Below are 22,221 nucleotides of genomic sequence, written 5' to 3' on the forward strand. Positions count from 1 at the left end.
AAAAGTATATACAGTCTCACTTTAATAGCTGCGTATAATGGCCTCACTTGGGTGGCAATATACTTGAACAATACGGGGCACATATACGTAATCTTTTTTGTGTATACTCGTCATTTTTTAATTGCTATTTACTTGTCAAGGTCACTATGAAGAGTTGAAACGATTATGTCTACGTTTTCTACCGGTCCTCACTAAGTGCGCGTAATGTCAGGACCTCACTTTGATATCTGTGCATAAATATATATATATATATATATATATATATATATATATATATATATATATATATATACATTATTCTATATGTATTTATAGAGTCAACGGTTTCACATATAGACCTGGATCCCGCGTAAGAAAAAAAAGTTGATTAATAGCAAGCTGAAAATTTGTTAATAGCTTAACGGTGTCTAGTCGGACAAACATTGATGCACGGGAACACTGAAACAGGGGAAGTTTTAACGGTGGAGCATGATAAACGTGTCGTCCTGACAAGTTTATGATGGTGAAAAATAGCAAGTTGTTTTTAAGTTTATTCAATAGCCAAAGTTATATAATATATGAAAAAATGTTTGTCCGACAAAAAGGTTGGGCATTTTAACGAGTACGACACGTAGAACATGTCACATCACAGGAACTATGTTGGTGATGAATAGCAGTCTGATTTTTGCATGAGAGTTTAATGAAAGGTTAAAAAAGCAATTGGAAGTTCTGTCGGACAAAATGAATGGGAAATTTTCCTAGTCGGACATTCTAAACATGTAAGATATAGACAAAAATGTTGGTGATAAATAGCAAGCTAATTTGATTTGTTTATGTACAAATTATATTTTGTAACGCAAAAAGTTATATGTCGGACAAAAAGTTTGGGCAAATCGAAGGAAATAAATAAAAAACATTTTTTCAGAATGACTTAGTCACATATTGATAAAGCTATTTTAGTTGTATATTATTATTTATATTCACATATCTGCATGTGCATATATATACATGCACACTCCAAAAACAGTGAGGTAAGTATCAATGCATGTATATATTGCAAAACAATTATTTTTTTGGGTTGAGTTTGTTCTAGATATTCTCAAAATGACAATAAAAAATGTTAAAGAACATATGAAAGCAATCTCTTAGGGTTTTCTAATTAGGCGCATCAGAAAGTACGGAAAATTTCCTACAAAAAACGTTGTATACATTTTTTTCCATACTCAAATCTTAATCCTGTAAACGACATTGAAAAATGTGAAGAGTCTAAAACTTCGGTGCTTTTAAGAATAGACGAAAATATGACACATTATGCTTAGAAGTATGTATTAGAAGGCTGCATTTGTCAGTGTGACACTTTGTGCTATACAAAGTAGTATTTGAAAGTACATGGTCTCTGAGTTTCTGTTTGCAACGTGTGTTGGAAATTAAAATTTATATTAACTATGGAGTGTTTTTGTGTCTATTTTTGAGTGTCAACAGTTTAAATTTTAAGTCGCCAAATCAAAAGTGAAACCATTCAACGGAAAATTTGTGAGTAATTTTCGAACATTTTACAAAGTTAGTAAAATACTTGGTCATCAATTCAATGAGGTTCAGTTGCAAGATAATTGTGAAAGTTCTATTGAATATCATTCTTCGTGCTATAATGCTTTGCTTGATTGAAAAAGGGTACCTAAATAAATTATTACTAAAATTGTATAACGTAATTTTTCTCAACTTTCTACAAATGAAATAATAATGTAATTAATATGTCACATGGCAAGGAATAATTTGCTGCCAAAATAAATCGATTAGTTTAAATTTGAAGTTACGATTGCAATTTATTATGAATTATTGTCAAAAGTGACAGTTTTTCTTAAATGGAAATGTATCCATAGACATAAGGGTAGACAGGGAATACAGTGCAAAAAGTCGATAGGTGGTCTATCTATCTCTTTTAACCAAGCGATCCCGCGCATGTGGCAGACAAAGATAGCTAGACCACTCAATCCATAATATAATTTGCCTGATCTACTATAAATGTATTACAGTGAGGTATCTAAATGATGTTGACATAAATCGAAAGATATCGATTGTAATTGATTGCAGGTACTTTTGACATAGAATAATCACCCCTTATTGAAATTTCAAAAATTATTTTTTTAAATTGTCCGACTACAAAATCTACCCCTTATTTTTTTCCGACAACAGTCATTCTTGGTAAGGAATAATTTACTTAATTAAATTTCGTCTTTGTCGGAAAGCTATTTATCACCAGCATTTTTGTCTATATCTTACCTGTTTAGAATGTCCGACTACGAAAACTTCCCATTAATTTTGTCGGACAGAACTTCCAATTGCTTTTTTAAACTTTCATTAAACTCTCATGCAAAAATCAGACTGCTATTCATCACCAACCTAATTCCTGTGATGTGACATGTTCTACGTGTCGGACTCGTTAAAATGCCCAACCTTTTTGTCGGACAAACATTTTTTCATATATTATATAACGTTGGCTATTGAATAAACTTAAAAACAACTTGCTATTTTTCACCATCATAAACTTGTCAGGACGACACGTTTATCATGCTCCACCGTTAAAACTTCCCCTGTTTCAGTGTTCCCGTGCATCAATGTTTGTCCGACTAGACACCTTTAAGCTATTAACAAATTTTCAGCTTGCTATTATTCAACTTTTCTTTCTTACGCGGGATCCAGGTCTAATACTTCTGTTAGACATCAAATTTCTATATTTTTTAATGTATTAATATCCACAACAATGTCCCATATTTTATGGTTATTTACACTTTGAACATTTAATAATTACCTCTGGGACTTCTGATTATTTCGTAGGTACAAAAAATTATTCACACACGCATTTTCAGGCCAGAGTGCTGGATCCATAGTTTTTTTGAACTCGTCTTGAATTCGGACCTTAAATGATGAGTAAAGGCTTGGATAGCGAGATTCCATAGATTTACAAAGCACTTACGGAAAATGTGGTTTCAGTAGATTTTCCATTCCAGTCACATTGGTGCTAGGATCAATGCGACAGACATGTAGATCCACATATTTGGAACACCTTTGACAGATCCAGCATCAGTTCCAACAACTCACTGTCTTCTTCTTTTGTTTCTGTCTTGAACTTTCTGCCATGGAGCTTCGTCATTTTGGCTTCTTTTGTAAGATTTATTGCAGATGTAATCAACTGAAGCTGTAAGTACTGCTTCCACAGTAGACGTGGATTGACTTTTACTACGACTACGGCTACTATTATTAGCTACAGCATTTGCATTTTTAGGTGGTTTAAATCCCCCGGTAGTAGGATTGGCAACGTTGGAAGTAGCCCGTTTATGTTCAATATTTTTATTTGAATTAATGTTTAATAAAGAAATAATTTAATCTTGACGTTCATTACTTACTGTGTATTTAACGATTTTAAGTACGTAATCTCAATCTCGGCACACTTTATCTTACACTGTTGAGTGAGTTCTAACTTCAAATCACTATTGTACAGTTTCACATCGGAACAAGAAGATCCACTGGTCTCCAAAACATTTTTGACACTTTCACTGATTTTTATTCCTTCGGGAACCTTTTTGTGTATAACTATTTCCAATAAGTCTGATTTCTTAAGGCGATCTAATTCTTTGTATATTAATTAATCAGACGATATCTTGTTCAATATCATCTCCCCTCATCTTTTAGATGGGTTCATATTATTTATGGGATGAAAATCAGGAAAAAATTATAAAATGTGACAATTTAAATAAAATATCCATTACTGTAGGTTCTTGTAGTTTTAGAATTAATGATATGCTTTTTCTTTTTTACAGGATGTCTCCTAACGGCACTGACTGTACTTTCCCAATTGTCCATTAAGTTTGAAACTCGGTACCATAGAGGATCTTTGACAATGCTGATGATAAGTTGGTTGTACGTAACATTAGGAATTGGAAAGATTTTAGGATCAGTAATTTTTTCCTTGTTGGCAGAAATAGTAGGAAGAAAACATACTCTGACTGCATTGTGTATACCATTTTTGTTGTCATTTTTTATGTGTGAGTTACGGATCCACTCTGCAGTCTTATTTATTTCTAAATTTATCGCTGGTTTATCGAGTGGTGGAGCTTATGTTGTTGTACCTATATACATTGGAGAAGTAGCAGAAAAGAAATCACGAGGCAAACTAATCGCACTTATCTATCCGTCCTTTGCAGCAGCTCATTTCTTTGTTATTGGCCTTTTAGAACGATTAGATGGATATGACTTATCATCTATACTTAATTATATCTCTGCATCACTAGCAATTACTGCGACAATTTTAGCGGTAACCCTAGTAGTAGAAAGCCCATTTTATTATTTAAAGAGAAGACGTGAGCTTGCTGCCAAATCAAGTTTAGTAAAATTAAGAAATAATGCCTCAAATCATCAAACGGAGTTTAGTGAAATTCAAAATCAAGTTCATCCTAATATGCCCAATATTGAAGTAGGAGTGAAAGTTCGTACTTTTGTAAAATATAGTTGGCTTAAACCTCTATTATTGATGATTGGAATCTTGGGTTTAATATCATTGTCTGGTTTAAGTTCCTCTTATTTTTTGATGTCTTATGTTTCACACTATGATGAATGGGAGTGGAATCTAATAACGATTTTACATAGTAAGTATATTGTACATTATTAATTTATTTTAGTCAGATATTATGAGGCAAATGACTGTATTGAATATCTTTTAATTTGACTTTATCGACTGGCATATTGGAAGTGAACGAGTGAGTTGATAAAAAGTTTTTCACCGACTTTTACTCGAGTTTGTGTGATAAATCCAAAATATTAATTAGTGTAATTTGGAAGATTAAGAGAATAAATAGTTTTGTATAGATTAGTGATATTATCTCAGGTTCCAGCCAACAAGAGGGTATTCCAGCTTTTATTATCAACTCTCTAGTTTTTTGTTGTCAACCTATTAATAACAAATAGAAGGAAAACGGAATCCAGGCCGTAGAAGAATGTCGTTGATGCGGAATTTGAGAGAGTGGTTTGGCTGCACCACTAATGAACTTTTTAGGTCAGCTGTAAACAAAGTCAGGGTAGCCTTGATGATTTCCAATCTCCGATAGGAGTGGCACAAGAAGAAGAAGAATTAGTACGGATAGGACCCTTGGGTTTTTGGCTTATAAATAGGTATAAAACGTATATTACAATATGAATTACTGTTTGTAGACACTCCAGGAGACATATAAACATTAATCTTGACCACTCCGTGGCTTTTGACTACAAAATCAATACAATTATAGATAATCGATCTACCGTCAACAACAACACACTGTTGTACAATGTGTTCCTAACCTACATCGAATAACACTGAAACTTCAACACCCACATCTTATTTTGCTGCTATGAAATTCAGACCCCCGCCTTCTTCTTCCTCTTTATAAGCAATTTTGTTTGTTCATTGACGGATTGATACCTCTATGGAAGGTTGTCACTCCATTTTTTGCGCGGTCGGCCGATACTTCTTCTACTGATTGATGATGTATCTCGTTCTATTTTGACCACACGTGTCTCCCCCATTTTGGTTATGTGGTTGTTCCATTCTTTTTCTATTTAGTCTCCATTCGTTTATACATTATACGTTACATTGTCTTCTGATATCTTCACTCCTCTTTCGATCTCTCGGTGTATTTCGTATATAATTGTTCTAAGTACTCTCATCTCTGCCGTTTCCAGTAGTCTTTGTGTTGTGGTTTTATCGGGTCTTGTTTCTGATACATATGTTATTATTGGTCTTATACTGGCTTTATAAATTCTTGACTTCATCTCAGTGTTAGTATGACGGTTTCTCCATATAGTGTTATTAATGCATCCTGCCAGTCCATTTGCTTTTTGTACTTGATTTCTCACTTCTTTGTCCGGGTCTCCGTGACTCGACAATGTAATTCCAAGGTATTTTACTACCATTACTTGTTCAATACTGATACCGTTAATTTCTATTTTACATCTAATTGGTCCTTTACTGATTATTATTGTTTTGGTTTTCTGAGATGAAATTGTCATATTGAATTCTTTTGCTCTTATGTTAAATCTATGATCTTTGCAGACTATTTTCATCTTGAGCTATCAATATTGCGTCGTCTGCGTAGCAGGGTATTTTTACTTCTTTGTTTTCCATTCTATATCCTCATCCTTTGTTGAAGTTTTTGATGATTTCATCCATGATTGGCATAGGACACAGCGAGTCCCCTGTGTTATTCCGCTGCCTCTATCTATAGGTTCTGTAAGTTTCCCATCTATTCTGACTTCCATTTTGTTGTTTTGGTAGATGTTTTCAATAGTTTTTATGATATCTAGAGGGACTTCTCTATTATACAGAAGATTGATTAAATCTTTGAGTCTTATTCTGTCAAATGATTTATTCAAGTCAATCATATTTAGAAATGCTGGTCTATTATACTCTAGTGCTTTCTCAGTAATTTGCCTTATGACGAATATTGCATCTGCACACGATCTTCTAGTACGAAAACCCTGTTGTTCATCAGTTAAACTTATCCTCTGATTTATTAGGTCTTGTAACATTTTAGTTGTAAGTTTTAGGGTGGTATTTCCCTAAAAAGGAGCAAGCAATTATTTTTCACTCAGGCGAGAACTTAAAACTATTCGATTATGTAAAATCCACGGGTGATATTGTTGGCCCTAAAATATAATATTTGCATCAAGAATCTCGAACAACCAGATTTGCATAATACCTAAGAAAAGTTGAACTTGTTGACCAGATTATTTCCAATAATCCTATTATTACAGTAAACGCTGTAAAGTCTAGGCGTACCTAGCAGAAGAATATTTAACCCACAAAGCGCATGCTAATCTCGAATGTCTGTCACTCAATTCCCCACGATCTCGTAGAATCTGCATGTCTACACGGCATTATTTATAACTCGCTTTTACCGTCTCTTTCTTAAAAGCTGGAATTCAAGGAGATAGATGTAGCCATATTCTCCAATTTCGAAGACAAGTGTACATAATCCCACCTACCGAAAATTATGAGCTTCAGACCTCGCTAATCATTCAATTCAATTCCACACCATACCGTATATTTCTATCTACTGATAAAATGGAATGTTTTATATGTTAACAAACTGAATATACAGCTGCAAGTTGTACAAATTGCCAAAACACTAATGTTCCTCAATCTTCCGATAAACAATCATCGGCAACAAAAACTTCACCTGCTACTTTAGAACAATTATCTCATGAGCCTACACATGGACAAAAAAGACCACTTTCTAGCTCACTGAGCACACCGGACTCCTCTCCTTTTGACACTTTTACATCTAATCCTCAAACTGAAAACTCGTCATTGATGTCTCCTCTTAAAGACTGTTTGGCAAGTAACATAAAGCACGTAACGAAAAAGTCAAAAATGGATCCGGGAGACAAATACAAAATATCAAGTAAATCAAAGCAAATAATGAGAGATCTCTACACCAAAATCCCACAAAGCTTCTCTACACCACTAGCATTAATTTTACAATAGAAGCCCAGCAATTTAGTTCTAACATGACTCACTTTTATCTATGTATGAAATTTTAGCCATACCTAAACACCAGATCACTAAAAAATAAATTCACAAGAATATCAAAGAAGCTCAAACGGGAACTATCTTCACAATCAGACGATACAGGTAGCCTTTTATCACAAACATCTAGTGATACCTACGGCGATGGTGACTCAACCGATCATTTACAACTACCTGAAAAATCCAAAAATTAATAACTTTCACACTTTTTCAGTGAAATTGTGACGGATTGTTCTGCCGCTTAGAAAGAATCCAAAAACTTATCAGCGACACTAATCCAAATATATTATGCCTTTACGAAACCAAGTTCAAACAAAATCATAATAATATTGTTCTTAAGGGTTATGAAGACTATCATCACATAAGAACAGAATGCCTCAGAGCAAGTGAACAAACTTAAATTTTTTGTCGACCAAGACTTCTATTCAACACATTTACCTTTAGTTGTAACCTCGGAAACCTCTTTTTGGATGGTGCTAGAAAGGTCACCAATGGAGACACTGCGACGGCAGCCAGATGGTAGGTGGAAAGCGAGTCGTGGGTTCGAAACTAGCTTTTGGAACGTGGAACGGGGTCAATAGAAGAAATAGGTAAAGATAAGATAAGAGAAGGTAGATTGGGCCAATAGTATAGACTCTTGAATCCGATTAAGAGTTTTGAAATAGCCGAAATGGGTACAGGTAGGGGGATCGTGACAAGAAGTGATAATATAATTTCTTTGGGGTTTCGGTACTAAAATTTTCCACTCTGTATTATTGGTTGAAACCGGTAATTTGGAAGGGACTATTTTATAGACAAAGTCATCCTCGACTTTCCACTGAGGATACTTATTGGGCTCTAATAAAATTTTAGAGCGAAAATCATCGAACCAGGGATCGATTCTGTCCTTGTCGACTTCCAGATAAGATATTTGTGGTTTTTATAACGTAGAGTCGTTAGTAAACATGCTACTTAGAGCATCAGGGACGATCTGTGAAGTTCTTTTACGATGAATAAGATCAAAATCATGCTAACGTAAGCGCATAGCCCGACGCGCAAATTTGCCAGAAGGACTGCTAATGTTTTTTTAACCACAACAGGGAATGATGGTCGGTAATTACTTGAAATTTGACTCCTTCGATATAAGGACGAAATTTCTCAATAGCGAAAATTACGGCTAAACATTCTCTCTCAGTGACAGAGTAGTTTCGTTCAGCCCTAGATAAAGTACGACTAGCATAGGCAATAACTACATCCGCACCATAGACGGTTTGTGTTAAGACACCTCCTAACCCAGTATCGCTAGCGTCACATTGGAAAATAAAAGGCATTAAAAAATCAGGTTTAGTTAAGATAGGGGCAGAGATAAGAGCATCCTTAATTAAAATAAAGGAGCCTTCAGCGGAATCAGTCCAGTTTACGGACTGTTTCTTCTTTTTACCTTTTAATAGGTCATTTATAGGAGAGATAAGGGTCGAATAAAATATTTATAAATCGCCTCTACCACGAGCATATCCCAATAAATCTTTTAACTTCTGTAAAAGTTTTTGGACGAGGATAATTAATCATTGCAGAGACTTTTCTGGATCAGTTCTTAAGAGATTATCTCCTACAATGTAACCCAGAAATTTTAGTTCAGACTTGAAAAATTCACACTTATCGACATTGATAGTTAAATTGGCCTCTTCTAACTTATTTTTAACCTCAGATAATAATTTAATATGTTCTTCGAAATTGTCGGAACAAACGATGATGTCGTCAAGATAACAAAATATGTTCGGTTCATATTTAGGACCGAAAATTGCATCGACTACTCTGTGTTGAGTTTGAGCCGAATTGCATAAACCAAAAGGCATGACGGTAAATTGAAAGGAACCTCTTCCGATGATACTGAAGGCTGTTTTTTCTCTCGAAGAGGGATCTAAAGGGATTTGCCAGAAAGCTTTTCTCAAGTGAACGGAACTTATAAATTTGGTACCTTTCAGTAAAGAGAGAATCCTATCAATATTAGGCAAGGGGTACGAGTCTCGTTTAGTTACCTCATTGAAAGCTCTACCGTCGAAACAAAAGCGGTACTCGACGTTGGTTTTCTTAACTAGGAGTACCGGCGAACTCCATGGACTATTAGTAGGTTCAACGACACCTAAATTAAGCATTTCGTCCAATTCTTCGTTGAGAATTTTGGACATATAGGGAGACATGGGGAACGCGCGTTTTTTGAAAGGTTTCGCGTCTCCGGTATAAATATTCATTTGGATTTTATCCGTGCGGCCTAATCCATTCATATTTCTAATTTGAGAGAAAGATTCAATAGTGCTAGTCGCGACACGTCTTTGATCGGGACTTAAATTATCGATAGTACATAAAGATACTTCATCCAGTTCATTATTATCAATATCGGTAAAAGTTTGTGGGTCATTATCGCCGGTAAGCCAGGTATTTTTAAAAAAATCTATAATAAGAGCGAAAGTCTTAACGAAATTGCTACCGAGGATAAATGCATAAGGTAACGTAGGTGCAATTAGTGCTTTAATGATATGACAGATATCGTTATCTAAGATAGGAAGGTCGACTACGCCTGTAACAGTGCGATTAGATCCGTCAGCTAGAGAAACGTTTTGATGTTGAGATGGATTTACACATAAGTTATTGGATTCCAGGAATTTAATACCGTTAGAACCTATTATGGTGATAGAACACCCAGTATCTAGAAGAACGGTAAAATTTCTAGAGAAAATCGACACAGAAATGTGCGGTCGCTAATTTTATTACCATTATTATGATAGAAATGTTTGACGGTCTTTAACCACTTAGCCCACTTATTTTGAACTTTAACGTCGGATATGCTAGGGCGGAAAGGTAACGAGATTGCACCGACAGAACAAACTCGACTAACTAGTTTTTTGAACAAGAACAGGTATGGACTGTCATATTATGTTTTCCACATTTGTAGCAAAAACTATTCCGTTATTCCTTACAATGGGGATAAGTGTGGCCTACAGTTTGACAGTTCCAACAAGTTACTACTTTCGAAGTATTTTTATTACTCGAATTAGGTAAATTAGCTTCTTGATTAGAGGTAGATGAAGAAGATATGGCATTTGAGGTATTGTTGTGAGAACGACGCTTCGACTGAGGAGTATCAGTCTCGACAACAGACACTTTTGAATTTTGGAAGAAGTTTGCCTACAAGGAGGGGTTAGCATCTTCCAACTTCTTAACAGTTTGAGTTAGTTCACTCACGGTATTAATTTCTGTCAAAAAGACATGAGGGATATGTTCCGGTAAAATATTTTTACGAATAATCCTTAACTTTGTGGATTCGGAAGATTCGCGAGATAAACGATTAAAAAGAGAGAGCATTTGAACGGCGAATATGATGATAGGCTCGCTACGTTTTTGTTTAAGACTTTTGATTTGATCCCAAAGATCTTCGTCGGCATCGGGAGATAGAAAAGTGGATTTTAGGAGTGGAATAAGTCCGTCCCAAGAATTTATAGTGGACTTAATACTGCGAAACCACACCGCGGCATCGCCAGAGAAAAATTCAATAGCCGAATTAAATTAAATAGAATGTCTTTCGGAACGTTACGGGATTCAGACAACTCACTAACTCGTTCAATAAAATCAAAGAGGGTCTTGGGGTCCCCATTGAACTTAAAATTCCATTTGAATATGGAATATTTGGAGATATTTCCATCGGGAGTAGAAACATGAATTATCTGAGGAGGAGGAGAGACAACCTAGCCAGGAGAAGAACTAGAAGATAAAGGAATTATTTTATCATTTATCTCTTGCTCCAATAACAGACAAGTAGCGTTAGATTCATTGCGGAAAGATATTTGTTCCTCACAAACAGGCTCGGAGATAGGGAGGCGTTCTATTCTACCTAACAAATGAATTAATCTAGACTTTACTTGTCGAACACAAGAGTCTGTTGAGGAACCTTCAAATTCTTTAACTAACTTTGAAATATTCTCGATAGGTAAAAGTAAAGTAAAGGTAAAATTTAAGGTTAAAAATAAAACGGGATAATACCCGAAGGTTGGCTGTATACCATCTAGTTAAATAAAATCAACATGAAGTAAAACTCCTTATTGTAGTTGGTATATTTAATAAAAATTCTAAAAATTTTTAAAAATCCAAACGGATTACGTTCAAAACGTTTTCGGACTTATCAGTCCATCATCAGTGAACTCTCTGTCCTTGCTAAATAGCCACAATGCCAAACACTGGTCAAGATGTATGTTCTAATTACAGACTAAACTGACAGACTAAACGTAGTTCAATGTAGACCTATTCATAATAAAAAATCTCTTAATTAACCCTTAAACGCCCAAGGGTGGGTAAAAAATGTCCACCGAATGCGTATTCCCTTGTAACATATTTATTACGTGTTTAAAAACTTTTCAAAAATTATTTATTGTTAAAAATACAGCCCTTTATCGAATGTCAATTTGGTTTTACCGATATTTTTGAAAATAAAAGTAATATCTTGAGTTAAATATGGGTGGGCATAAAAAGTACACCCTTGGTAAAACTTGTTACTAAAGGTTTCTCTGTAATTTCTCATTGGTAGGAACATAATTCATATAGTTATCGACGTATAATTACATTATCGACATAATTATCCGCCAATGAGGAGGCTGAAAGGAAGAATGCGGAGAAAATCGACAAATCTGAATTAGTGGCTTTTACTGGTATGTTAATTTTGATGTAGATTGTAATTTTGTTGTAAGGTTTGTAAATTGTTTATATTAATATTTAAGAAGATGCTGTGTTTATTAAGCATAAGATTGTTAAGTTTAATCCATTTCCAACAACTCTCAATAAATATATTAGCTATTTTCGAGGTGGACATTTTTTACCCACCCTTGGGCGTACATGGAACCTAAAAAAGGTTGGGCGTTTAAGGGTTAATGGAGTAGAGCATCATGTACCTAGTACTAATCCGTTGGCATCCAATGTAAGCCAAATTGTTTAACAAATTTTACCATGTAGTTAGAACATACATCTTGACCAGTGTTTGGCATTGTGGCTATTTAGCAAGGACAGAGAGTTCATTTAGCAAGTCCGAAAACGTTTTGAACGTAATCCGTTTGGATTTTTAAAAATTTTTAGAATTTTTATTAAATACACCAACTACACTAAGGAGTTTTATTTCATGTTGATTTTATTTAAAATTTAAGGTAAATAGCTAAAATTGATTACTGTTATCCCTCACCAATAATCTTTTGAGGATTTTCCTTTTTTCTTTTATTTTTCTACTCGTAACAGTTCCTCTGATTTTTAATTCATAAGTAATCTCCTCTAACGTAAGAAAATTGACTTCAAAATTATTCATTTTTAATTTGAGTCTACAGGTAATAAAAAATATAAAAATATGTAGTATAAATACCTCGAAGAAAGATCAGGCTTAATTCAAAATTTGTAGCTAAATATGGAGAAATTTTGTAGTGTGTTTCCAGAAGGAAAGTAAGAATAAAATGAAGAATTAACTGAGATATAGATCAAGCAAATAGAAGGAGAAAATAAATGGAAATAAAACAACGAAAAATGATCAGGGCACACGTAGCTTGGGCGTTAGATGAATGTATAGAGATAGCTAAGAAAATGATTAGATAAGAATGTATAAAGAAAAGTAAGAAGATAATCAGGCCCCACGTTGCTTGGGCGTCATAAAAATGTGTAACCTCGGAAACCTCTTTTTGGATGGTGCTAGAAAGGTCACCAATGGAGACACTGCGACGGCAGCCAAATGGTAGGTGGAAAGCGAGTCGTGGGTTCGAAACTAGCTTTTGGAATGTGGAACGGGGTCAATAGAAGAAATAGGTAAAGATAAGATAAGAGAAGGTAGATTAGAGAAGAGAGAGAAACAGATAAAATTATAGAAAGGTAAAATTACCTAAGATAAGAGAAGAGATACAGGGCGCCACTTAAATTTTTGGGGTTGCAAGGGGAAAATTAAGAAACCTTAGAAACGAAAACAGGTAGGTAAGGAAAGATAATGAGGTTCTGAGACCAAATACAAGAAAAGATATAGACAGTTAATTAGTAAATATTTAGAAGTAATCTCTTATCAGGGAACTTATTAAGAGTAGATAAATAAAACTCGTGACATAAACAAAAAACAATATATTGTACAAATGGTTCACCAGAAGGGTGAATACCAAAAAACACAACAAATAAAGAGAAAACAATATACACCAATCAAAACTGCACCAACACTTAATGTGTTGTTGTGTACAGTTAGAAATAAACAATGATTATGATAGAATAAATACAAGTATCGTATTAAAACAAAAACATGCACAATTAAAAACAAAGTAAAGAGAGCCTGGTTATGAATTAAAAAAATCGAATCAAGCATCTATCATGAAAAATCTCTTTGTACTGTTTTAGGGCTTATCTCGAGATAACTGATATGGTAAATTTAATGATTGATAGAAAATATAAGGTACAAATATATAATAAAATTAAATGCAAAGCATACAAAGTTAACAAACGTTTACTGTTCAAAGATCAAAAACCACCCCGCACTTGGTTTTATAAACAAAAAGCCAATCGCACAGCTATTAATGAATTAGTGAATGTGTGTACTTAAGGCTTGGCAGTAAAAAGTCCTTATGTAATGAATAAAAAATTCTATTAATGAAATCGCTGATGAGATTACATCGGAGGTTAGCCTTAACCTCAGATGAAGATATTTTTGAGGTAGATAGCCCATAGATTGCTCTATTTTTGGAAATAGTTGTAGGTAGTATAATTAATACACTTACAGTTACTCTGCCTCTTAAATTGCACTGACTCTATATTTACTTTAACTAGTAAGCTAGCACTGAAGTTATATGGTAATTTGAATCTAATCGGGTGTTAGATCCAAATACAGATACGATAAGCGAGTGAATACCACTCAGATAAGATCATAAGATCATGGAGTGACTTCTCATCCCCAGGATCTATTGCAGATAAGGTATATGGTAGATAAGATATGAGATACTCTCGACACACGTCTCCACTTCAAGCTCTTCAGCCGCCAAGTCCTCCTCTTCGCAATCTTTGCGATCTGTCCCTCTAAAAAAGTGGGGATATATCCGCTCTCAAAAAAATTGACTCTTAAAAAAGAACCGACCTATTTTGGTTTTTAGGTAAAGTAACGGTACATGATACAGATACCGCAAAATGAAGTAAAGGGATCTAACGGTTGTTTCAGAAAGGAAAGTTATTCAGTCAAAAGGTCTCCTTTGAAATTTAACTGAAACGGAAAGTGGCAATAAAACATTGCAATGCCTTTGTCGCTTTAAATAGGATGGAATACCTAACGGAATCTTAGTAGTGCACTTCCTGGGAGGTTTATATACGAAACAGATAACAATAGCAAGAGCTATATAAAATAAGAGACTTTGGGTTTATTTCCAAAACATTGTGTTTCGACAAAACTGCAATAAAAAAATGGTCCCGTTTATAATAATAAACTCAGTTATTTGCGTTTGTCATACCGACAACGAAATGTGCCAGTACCGTTATGATAATAAATTTAGCCATGGGTAGTTATTTACTTAAACGGCCATAGGCGTACTTGTAATGAGTACTAGTGGGTTTAAAATTTAATCCAGCAGGTATATTAATTATTTACTAATTCTATAATATAAAAAAATGTCACAAGTTGCAAACCTAGACGCAATCGGAGTAACCACATGGTTCCCTAAAAGAATAACTATCTGCAGAATATACATCCTACAGAGTTATAATCTAACCGAAGCTAAACTAGTAAACTTAATTTTTCAACTTCCAGTACCATTTTTAATTGTCAGAGACTTTAATGTTCACAATATTTCATAGGGCTCACAAACCACGCACGGAAGAGAAAAAGTTGTAGAGAACGTACTAAATATTACTGACACCTGTTTTCTAAATAATGGTACCAACACTCATTTCAATATTTCCACCGGAAGTTTCTCAACGATTGACCTGAGCCTATGTGATTCCAAAATATATTCTTCTGTAACATGGAATGTCGTAGATTATCTACATGATAGCAACAATTTTCCCATCCTCATAACAAATACCTAATGAAGAAAAATCATCAGTACCAATAGTAAAATGGAAGATTTCAAGATTTCTAATGCTGACTGGGTAAGTTTTAGAACTGAAATAAACCACCAAATAGAATAAATTTTCTTCTGTGGAAACATAGGATAGATAATTTTTACAAATGTATTATCTATGTTACTGACATTTACATAGGAAAAAGTATAATAACTTCTACAAGAAAATGTACTCCTTGGTGGAATGAACGTTGTACAATTGCCGCAAAAGAAATACAAAGCCGTTTTTAATAGTTATCGTCGAAACAAAAGTGAAGAAAACCTGATTAGTTTTAAAAAAACTTTAAATTAGTTAAAAAGAATGGAGCCAAAGCGAGGTATATTTTACGGAAGAACTACATTTCCACTATATCAGATAATACTCTCAAGTCTGGAAGAAAATTAATCAAATGAGGGGAAGAAAAACACATACAAAAATTCCAGCTATTTTACATAAAACTAATTTAGTTACCTATGATCAAGAAATTGTTAACACAATTGCCGAAAATTTCTATCAACGGTTAAAAATAAAAACATACCCCATTAATGTACAAACATTGAAATAATTGGAAATTATGCAAATATAGTTCATATATTGTATAAATAGAGGTCCAAGAATATTATCTAACATACCTAATAGTTATTTATCTACTGTATCTCATATTATGTATAAGTTTTTACATAGACGTAACCAGGATGATCCTAAGGGGGGTTACAACTACCTGAAAGGGGGGGGGGGTTACAACTACTGGAAGGTCTCTGAGGGCTATGGTGTTAAGCGTATAAAGCTCAAAGTACATCTCAATGGGGGGGGGGTACGACCACCATAACCCCCCCTGGTTACGCCCATGAGTTTTTAGTTTGTGAAAACTGTCATTATAGATAGCAGTACGTGAAGGATTTAAAGTGTACGTGAAGCAACAATGTATTTTAAATGGGATTTACTTTTTCGCACTGTTTTTTGGCACACTTTAATATAATCAAATATCCTTAACTTTCGCGTTGTCATGGTGATGACATGTGAGCAATAAATTACAACAATAGTTTTGACAGTTTTGTGGTTTGAAAGAAGTTAAAATTTTTAAATGTCAAAGTTCTAAAAATTGTAGAATAGAAATGAATTTCAGGGACGAAGAGTTACAGTTTTTTTATTTGTTTATCGTAGATAAAATATTGTATGAAACTGTGCGTGAAGTACTTTTGCGAACTTACGCAATGTATAGCACTCGCTCCGCTGTCTCTCGTGCTCTAAACATCGCGTGCTTTCGCAAAAAGTATACTTCACGAACTGTTTCCTAAATACCTATTATCTTATGCTTATCGTATGCTTTTTGCGAACTCACGCGATGTTTAGAGCACGAGCGACAACGGAGCGAGTGCTATACATCTCGTAAGAACTGTTTCATAAATAACTAATATGAAACAGTTCGTGAAGTATGCTTTTTGAGAAAGCAAGCGATGTTCAGAGCACGAGCGACAGCGGAGCTAGTGCTATACATCGTGCAAGTTCGCAAAAAGCACTTCACGCACAGTTTCATACAATATTTTATATACCATAAGCAAATAAAAAACTGTAACTCTTCGTCACTGGAATTCACTTCTATTCTACAATTTTTAGAACTTTGACATTTAAAAATTCTAACTTCTTTCAAACCACAACTTTCAAAATTATTATTGTAATTTATTGCTCACATGTCATCACCATGATAACGCGAAAGTTAAGGATATTTGATTATATGACAGTGTGCCAAAAAAAGAGTGCGAAAAAGTAAATCCCATTTAAAATACATTGTTATTTCACGCATACTATAAATTCTTCACGCACTGCTATCTATAATAACAGTTTTTACAAACTAAAAACTTATACATAGTATTATGAGATAGAGTAGATAAACAATTATTATAATATTAGCAACGCCCCTAAAATTAATGTTTCGTTAAGGAAACTTTGGCCGTTCTTAGGTGCTTACTTATATACCGCCATACTCATTAAAATTTTTGATGTCTAACTTATTTAGTTTATTTTAAATACAATAAATAATGTGATTATGTTATAGTTGGTAATAAATACATCATTTATTTATAAAAACTAACACCTAATTATGGTAAGTATAAATAGAAAAATGATAGGACATTGAAATTATTTTTTATGAAATTCACCAGAACTGTCGGCATGCAAGTTTATTTTACATTTGACGCTCAGATATACCGAGTTGGTTTTACATAATATTCTGCATCTACGTCCTAGCCAGAGGCCTAGACCCTCATGCTCACGTTCAATATTATGACCAATCTCGTCATATCTTATATGACGGTAAATTTTTTATAAGGACGACCTCATGCAGAATTTGATTGCGTTGAATCTGTGATTTCTTGTACTTCAGAATTTTGTACTGCTAACCTGTTTTCATTCTGCAGTAGTGACCAGACCAGTCTGGAACGTAATTGTATTTGGGACATTCGGCTTTCATTAGCTATATTGTAAATTATCCTTGCATTTACAATAGTACATTCAATTAAAAATGTAGTATAGAGAAGGCTAGGAGTGCATTCAATAACATAGCCAAACTCTTTAAAAGCCGCAACCTTAATCTGGAAATAAAAATAAGGCTTCTACGATGTTATATCTTCCCAATATTGTATTACGGAGTTAAATCCTGGACACTCACTGAAAGGAGTGTCAGGTGCAATGGAGAAAAAACTTGAAGCCTTCGAGATGTGGCTATACAGACGAATCCTAATGATATCATGGACGGACAAGATAACCAACGGGACCGTATTACGAAGAGTGGACAAAGAAAGAGAGGTGATGTATACCATAAAAAGGAGAAAGTCAGAATATCTCGGACACATAATGAGAAGCGGCACTAAATACAGATTACTGAAGGTAATCCTTTAAGGTAAAGTATTCGGAAAGCGAGGAATTGGGAGAAGAAGAATATTATGGTTAAACAACCTGAGGAAATGGTTCTCCACAACAACAACTAATCTATTTAAAGCATCAGTTAATAAAATAATTATAGCCAGAATGATCGCCAATATTTGAAACGAATAGACACTAAAAGAAGAAGAAGAAGACATTCAATTAGATTGGTAGAAAGGGATCACCACCGTAAAGGGATCGACTGTGGCATTATTACTTACTACAGTAACCACAAAATTGTCATTCCACCTTACTACTGTTGTCTCTGTCTCATTGTCGCAGGCGTGATCCAACTCACCCCTATTTTTCTTTCCAATTACCTTACTGCTTTCTAATGGACATTCTGATATACGATTTTCCAGGAAAATAAAACTCGTTTTTCTTAAAGAATGTGAAAGAGAGAAAGTGCAGAAGAAATTATCAAAAAACACTCGATGCTCTGAAAGATTAGGCACCACAGAGAGTAGGTCTATAATTACTTCTGTACCTAGTCTAAATTCATTTTTCTGTCCCTCAGGTTTGGCGCCACCATAAAATATGGTATAAATTGAAAAATATATCCCTTAGAACTGCACAAATACCATATTTTAAAATTATATCGATTCTTATCTTGAGCCTACTTCAGGCTACAATTTACTATTTTTTGCATTATAGTCTAATAAAAAAATAAAGAATATTATTTAAAAGGAGTTTTCACACTACTACTAAACTAAATAAAAGCTGCAACCAATATCTAACTGCTTTTTATGTTTGGATAATAAAAAACCTCTGAAAAGACACAAAAGCTGCTGTGTTGAATTTACTTTATGAATCAGGCCAAAGTATCGAAAACGAAACATTCATAAAATTTAATTATAAACAGTAATTCAAATTTTATGGGTATGACACGATTGGGTAACCATTTAGGCATATCATCACATGGCATTAAATAAAATATTTCAATACTGTAATTGGTAATCCTTATTCAAATAACTCAGGCATTCTAACAATAAAACACTGAAAAGGTTTGTTTTCTATACTTCCACAGAATCTATTACAACTATGTGACTACAGCTGTTTCGGCAGAGTGCCTTTCTCAAGTGATTTAAATTACTATGCGTTTGCCTTTTAAAAGTCTTTAACTGAAGAGGTTGAGGAGTAGCGAGCTGTTTGTCTCGAGTTGGTCATTCAGAATTATATCTGTGTTTTTCAATTTATTAATTTCCATAGATTCTAATGAAGATATCTTAAGGACTTTATTTTTAATATGCAGAATTTGAAACTGTTCATTAAAAGAATGATTGTGATCTAGAAGGTGAAGTGCGTGTGTAGAAGTGTCTGTTTTCCTATTGTTGAAAGCCCTTTTGTGTTCTGCTATCCGTTTGTCAAAAGTTTATTGTTAATATATTTGCTTAAGTTGTTGTTAGTTCTGAAAGCTGGTGTTATTCCTTTCTTTTTTATGTATCTGGCTATTTTTGTTGTTATCTTGCCAGTATATGTGATAGAGCAGAAAGTACTGGGTTCTTTCTGTGGTGACGGATAGACTAATTTCAGGGCTTTCTTATGGAGTTTTTGGTTTAAAATTTTGTTAACTGTTTGTTCGTTATAGCCATTGTTTACTGCTATTTGTTTAATTATGTTGAGTTCTATCTCGAAGTTGTTTTTTGACATGGGAATTTCTGTCAGTCTATGTATCATGCTATGGTAGGCTGCTAATTTGTGTTGTGTAGGATGGGATGATGAATTGTGTATAGTTGTGTCTTTATGGGTAGGTTTATGATATATGTATTGCTGCTTTGTAAATTTTCAGTTTAGTATTCTGCGTAAGCTTCTTATCTTTGAGGAAGTTATTGTATTCCCAGTAGGCTCTGTTTCCTGCCTGGATTCTTTCACTGATTACGATGCTTCTATTATTAGTTCCATTAACTGAGACTAAGATATTTAAAGTGTTCTACCTTTTCAAACTCATATTCACCAATATTTAAACTTGTCATATTAACTGGATTTTTTATTGAGCATATTAGGTATTTTGTTTTGTTTTGATTTATTTCTAAAGCCTTTTGGATGCTTCCTTGCATAATTTCGTAAATTCTTTCTTTAAACTGTTTAGGTTTCTGCTAATTAACCCGGGAACAGTCGCGCTCACTTCTGTCACGTCAGCAGTCGCGCGTTAGATTTGATATAACAAAACGAATATAAATTCTAATTTACAACAAATTTTTATTTTATAATATTTTTATTTACTTGTTATGTTAGAAATATTATTTCTAATAATTATTAATGCTAATTGGTTCTCACCAAAGCCATAAACTCCACAAGACGAAGAAGAAAAAGAAGAAAAAAAAATTAAAAAAAATAAACTTATGCATTACTACACCCTTCCTCGAAGCACTTACGAGGGGAAAACTATGTTGCACAATTTTTCATCGAGTTATCACGAAAAAGGGTAAAATGTCAGATTTTTTCTAACGGCGCGACTGCTCCCTGGTTAATGCTATGTCGTCAGCATATGACACAAGTTGCGACGTCAATGTTATAACTGTACCTTTTATTTCTGTAGCTCTTATTGTTCCTTCTATTGCGACATAAAATAATGACGTTGATAGAGTGTTGTCGTTTTCCACTTGCTATTTCTATATTTTTGGTGATACCGTTATCTGTAATTATTGCTGCAGTCGATCCCTCCATTGTAATTTTTATTGTAGTTTTATGTTTCATAGTTTCATTGGTATATCTAGGTTGTCCATGTCTTCTATTAGGTCGGGTCTTGTTAAGCTGTCAAAGGCTTGCTTGAAATCTATGAAAAGGATGTGTAAGTCGATATCATGTTCGTAACATTTTTCAATTGACTGTGCGATTATGTGAACTGCGTCTATTTTTGACCTTCCCTCTCTAAATCCGTGCTGGTAGTCTCCTATTTTAAATCCACGAGGAAAAATTTCCTGTAGTTCCTCCTATTTTAGTTTCAATGTATTTTGAGAGTTATTGTCTGATTAGTGCTGTAAATATTTTGTAGCTGGTTTTTAACAGTGTTACTCCTCTACAGTTGTTACATTTTGTAGTGTCTCCTTTCTTTAGAATCGGAAATATCCATCCAGTTTTCCATTCTTCGGGCATTCTTTCTTCTTCCCAAATCCTTGTTATTAGCTCGTATATTTTCCGTTGTAGTTCTTCTCCGCCTCGTTTTATTAGCTCGTTTGGCATTTCATCTGGGCCTGCTGCTTTCTTTTATTTTAGATTTCTTATTACACGTAAAAGTCCTCATCTGACGGCTTTTCGATTTCGATTTATCATCAAGGTCTATATCCTCTGAATATTCGAGAGAACTTTCTGCCGCCTTAAATAACTCTTCGTAGTACCTATTTCTCCCATACTTTGGCATCAATCTTAACTGTTGGTTTCTTCTTATTTTGTGATTTTATATATTTGTAAAGCTTTACGTTATTCTTGCTATTTACTTTCAACTCTTCTATAACTTCATCAGTCAATCTCTTTTTTTGGTTGTACAGCATTTGTCTGAGTCTTTCTTTTTTCTCCTATACTCTTCAAAATCTTCTTCTCTACCTGTCTTCAGCCATTTCCTTTGAGCTAGATTTTTTTCCCTGGTTGTTGTTTCGCAGTCTTCGTCATACCATTATTTTTGCCTTTTTATTTCTTTGTATCCTATTACTTTTTCTGCTTCTATCGAAATGTGACCTTTTATTTCTTTCCACGTT

At 34.1% G+C, this 22,221-nt stretch overlaps 1 protein-coding gene across 2 annotated transcripts in view; it reads left to right on the forward strand.

Moving 5' to 3' along the window:
• LOC126885110 (facilitated trehalose transporter Tret1-like) overlaps positions 1-22,221 on the forward strand; it is a 130,647-nt gene that overhangs the window by 90,555 nt on the left and 17,871 nt on the right. For both annotated transcript variants that reach the window (XM_050651537.1, XM_050651538.1), the window contains exon 3: positions 3,798-4,622. In XM_050651537.1, the coding sequence (XP_050507494.1) occupies positions 3,798-4,622 (825 nt within the window). The remainder of the gene's footprint in view (positions 1-3,797; positions 4,623-22,221) is intronic.

Source organism: Diabrotica virgifera, chromosome 5, assembly GCF_917563875.1.
Source record: "Diabrotica virgifera virgifera chromosome 5, PGI_DIABVI_V3a".
Taxonomy (NCBI): domain Eukaryota; kingdom Metazoa; phylum Arthropoda; class Insecta; order Coleoptera; family Chrysomelidae; genus Diabrotica; species Diabrotica virgifera.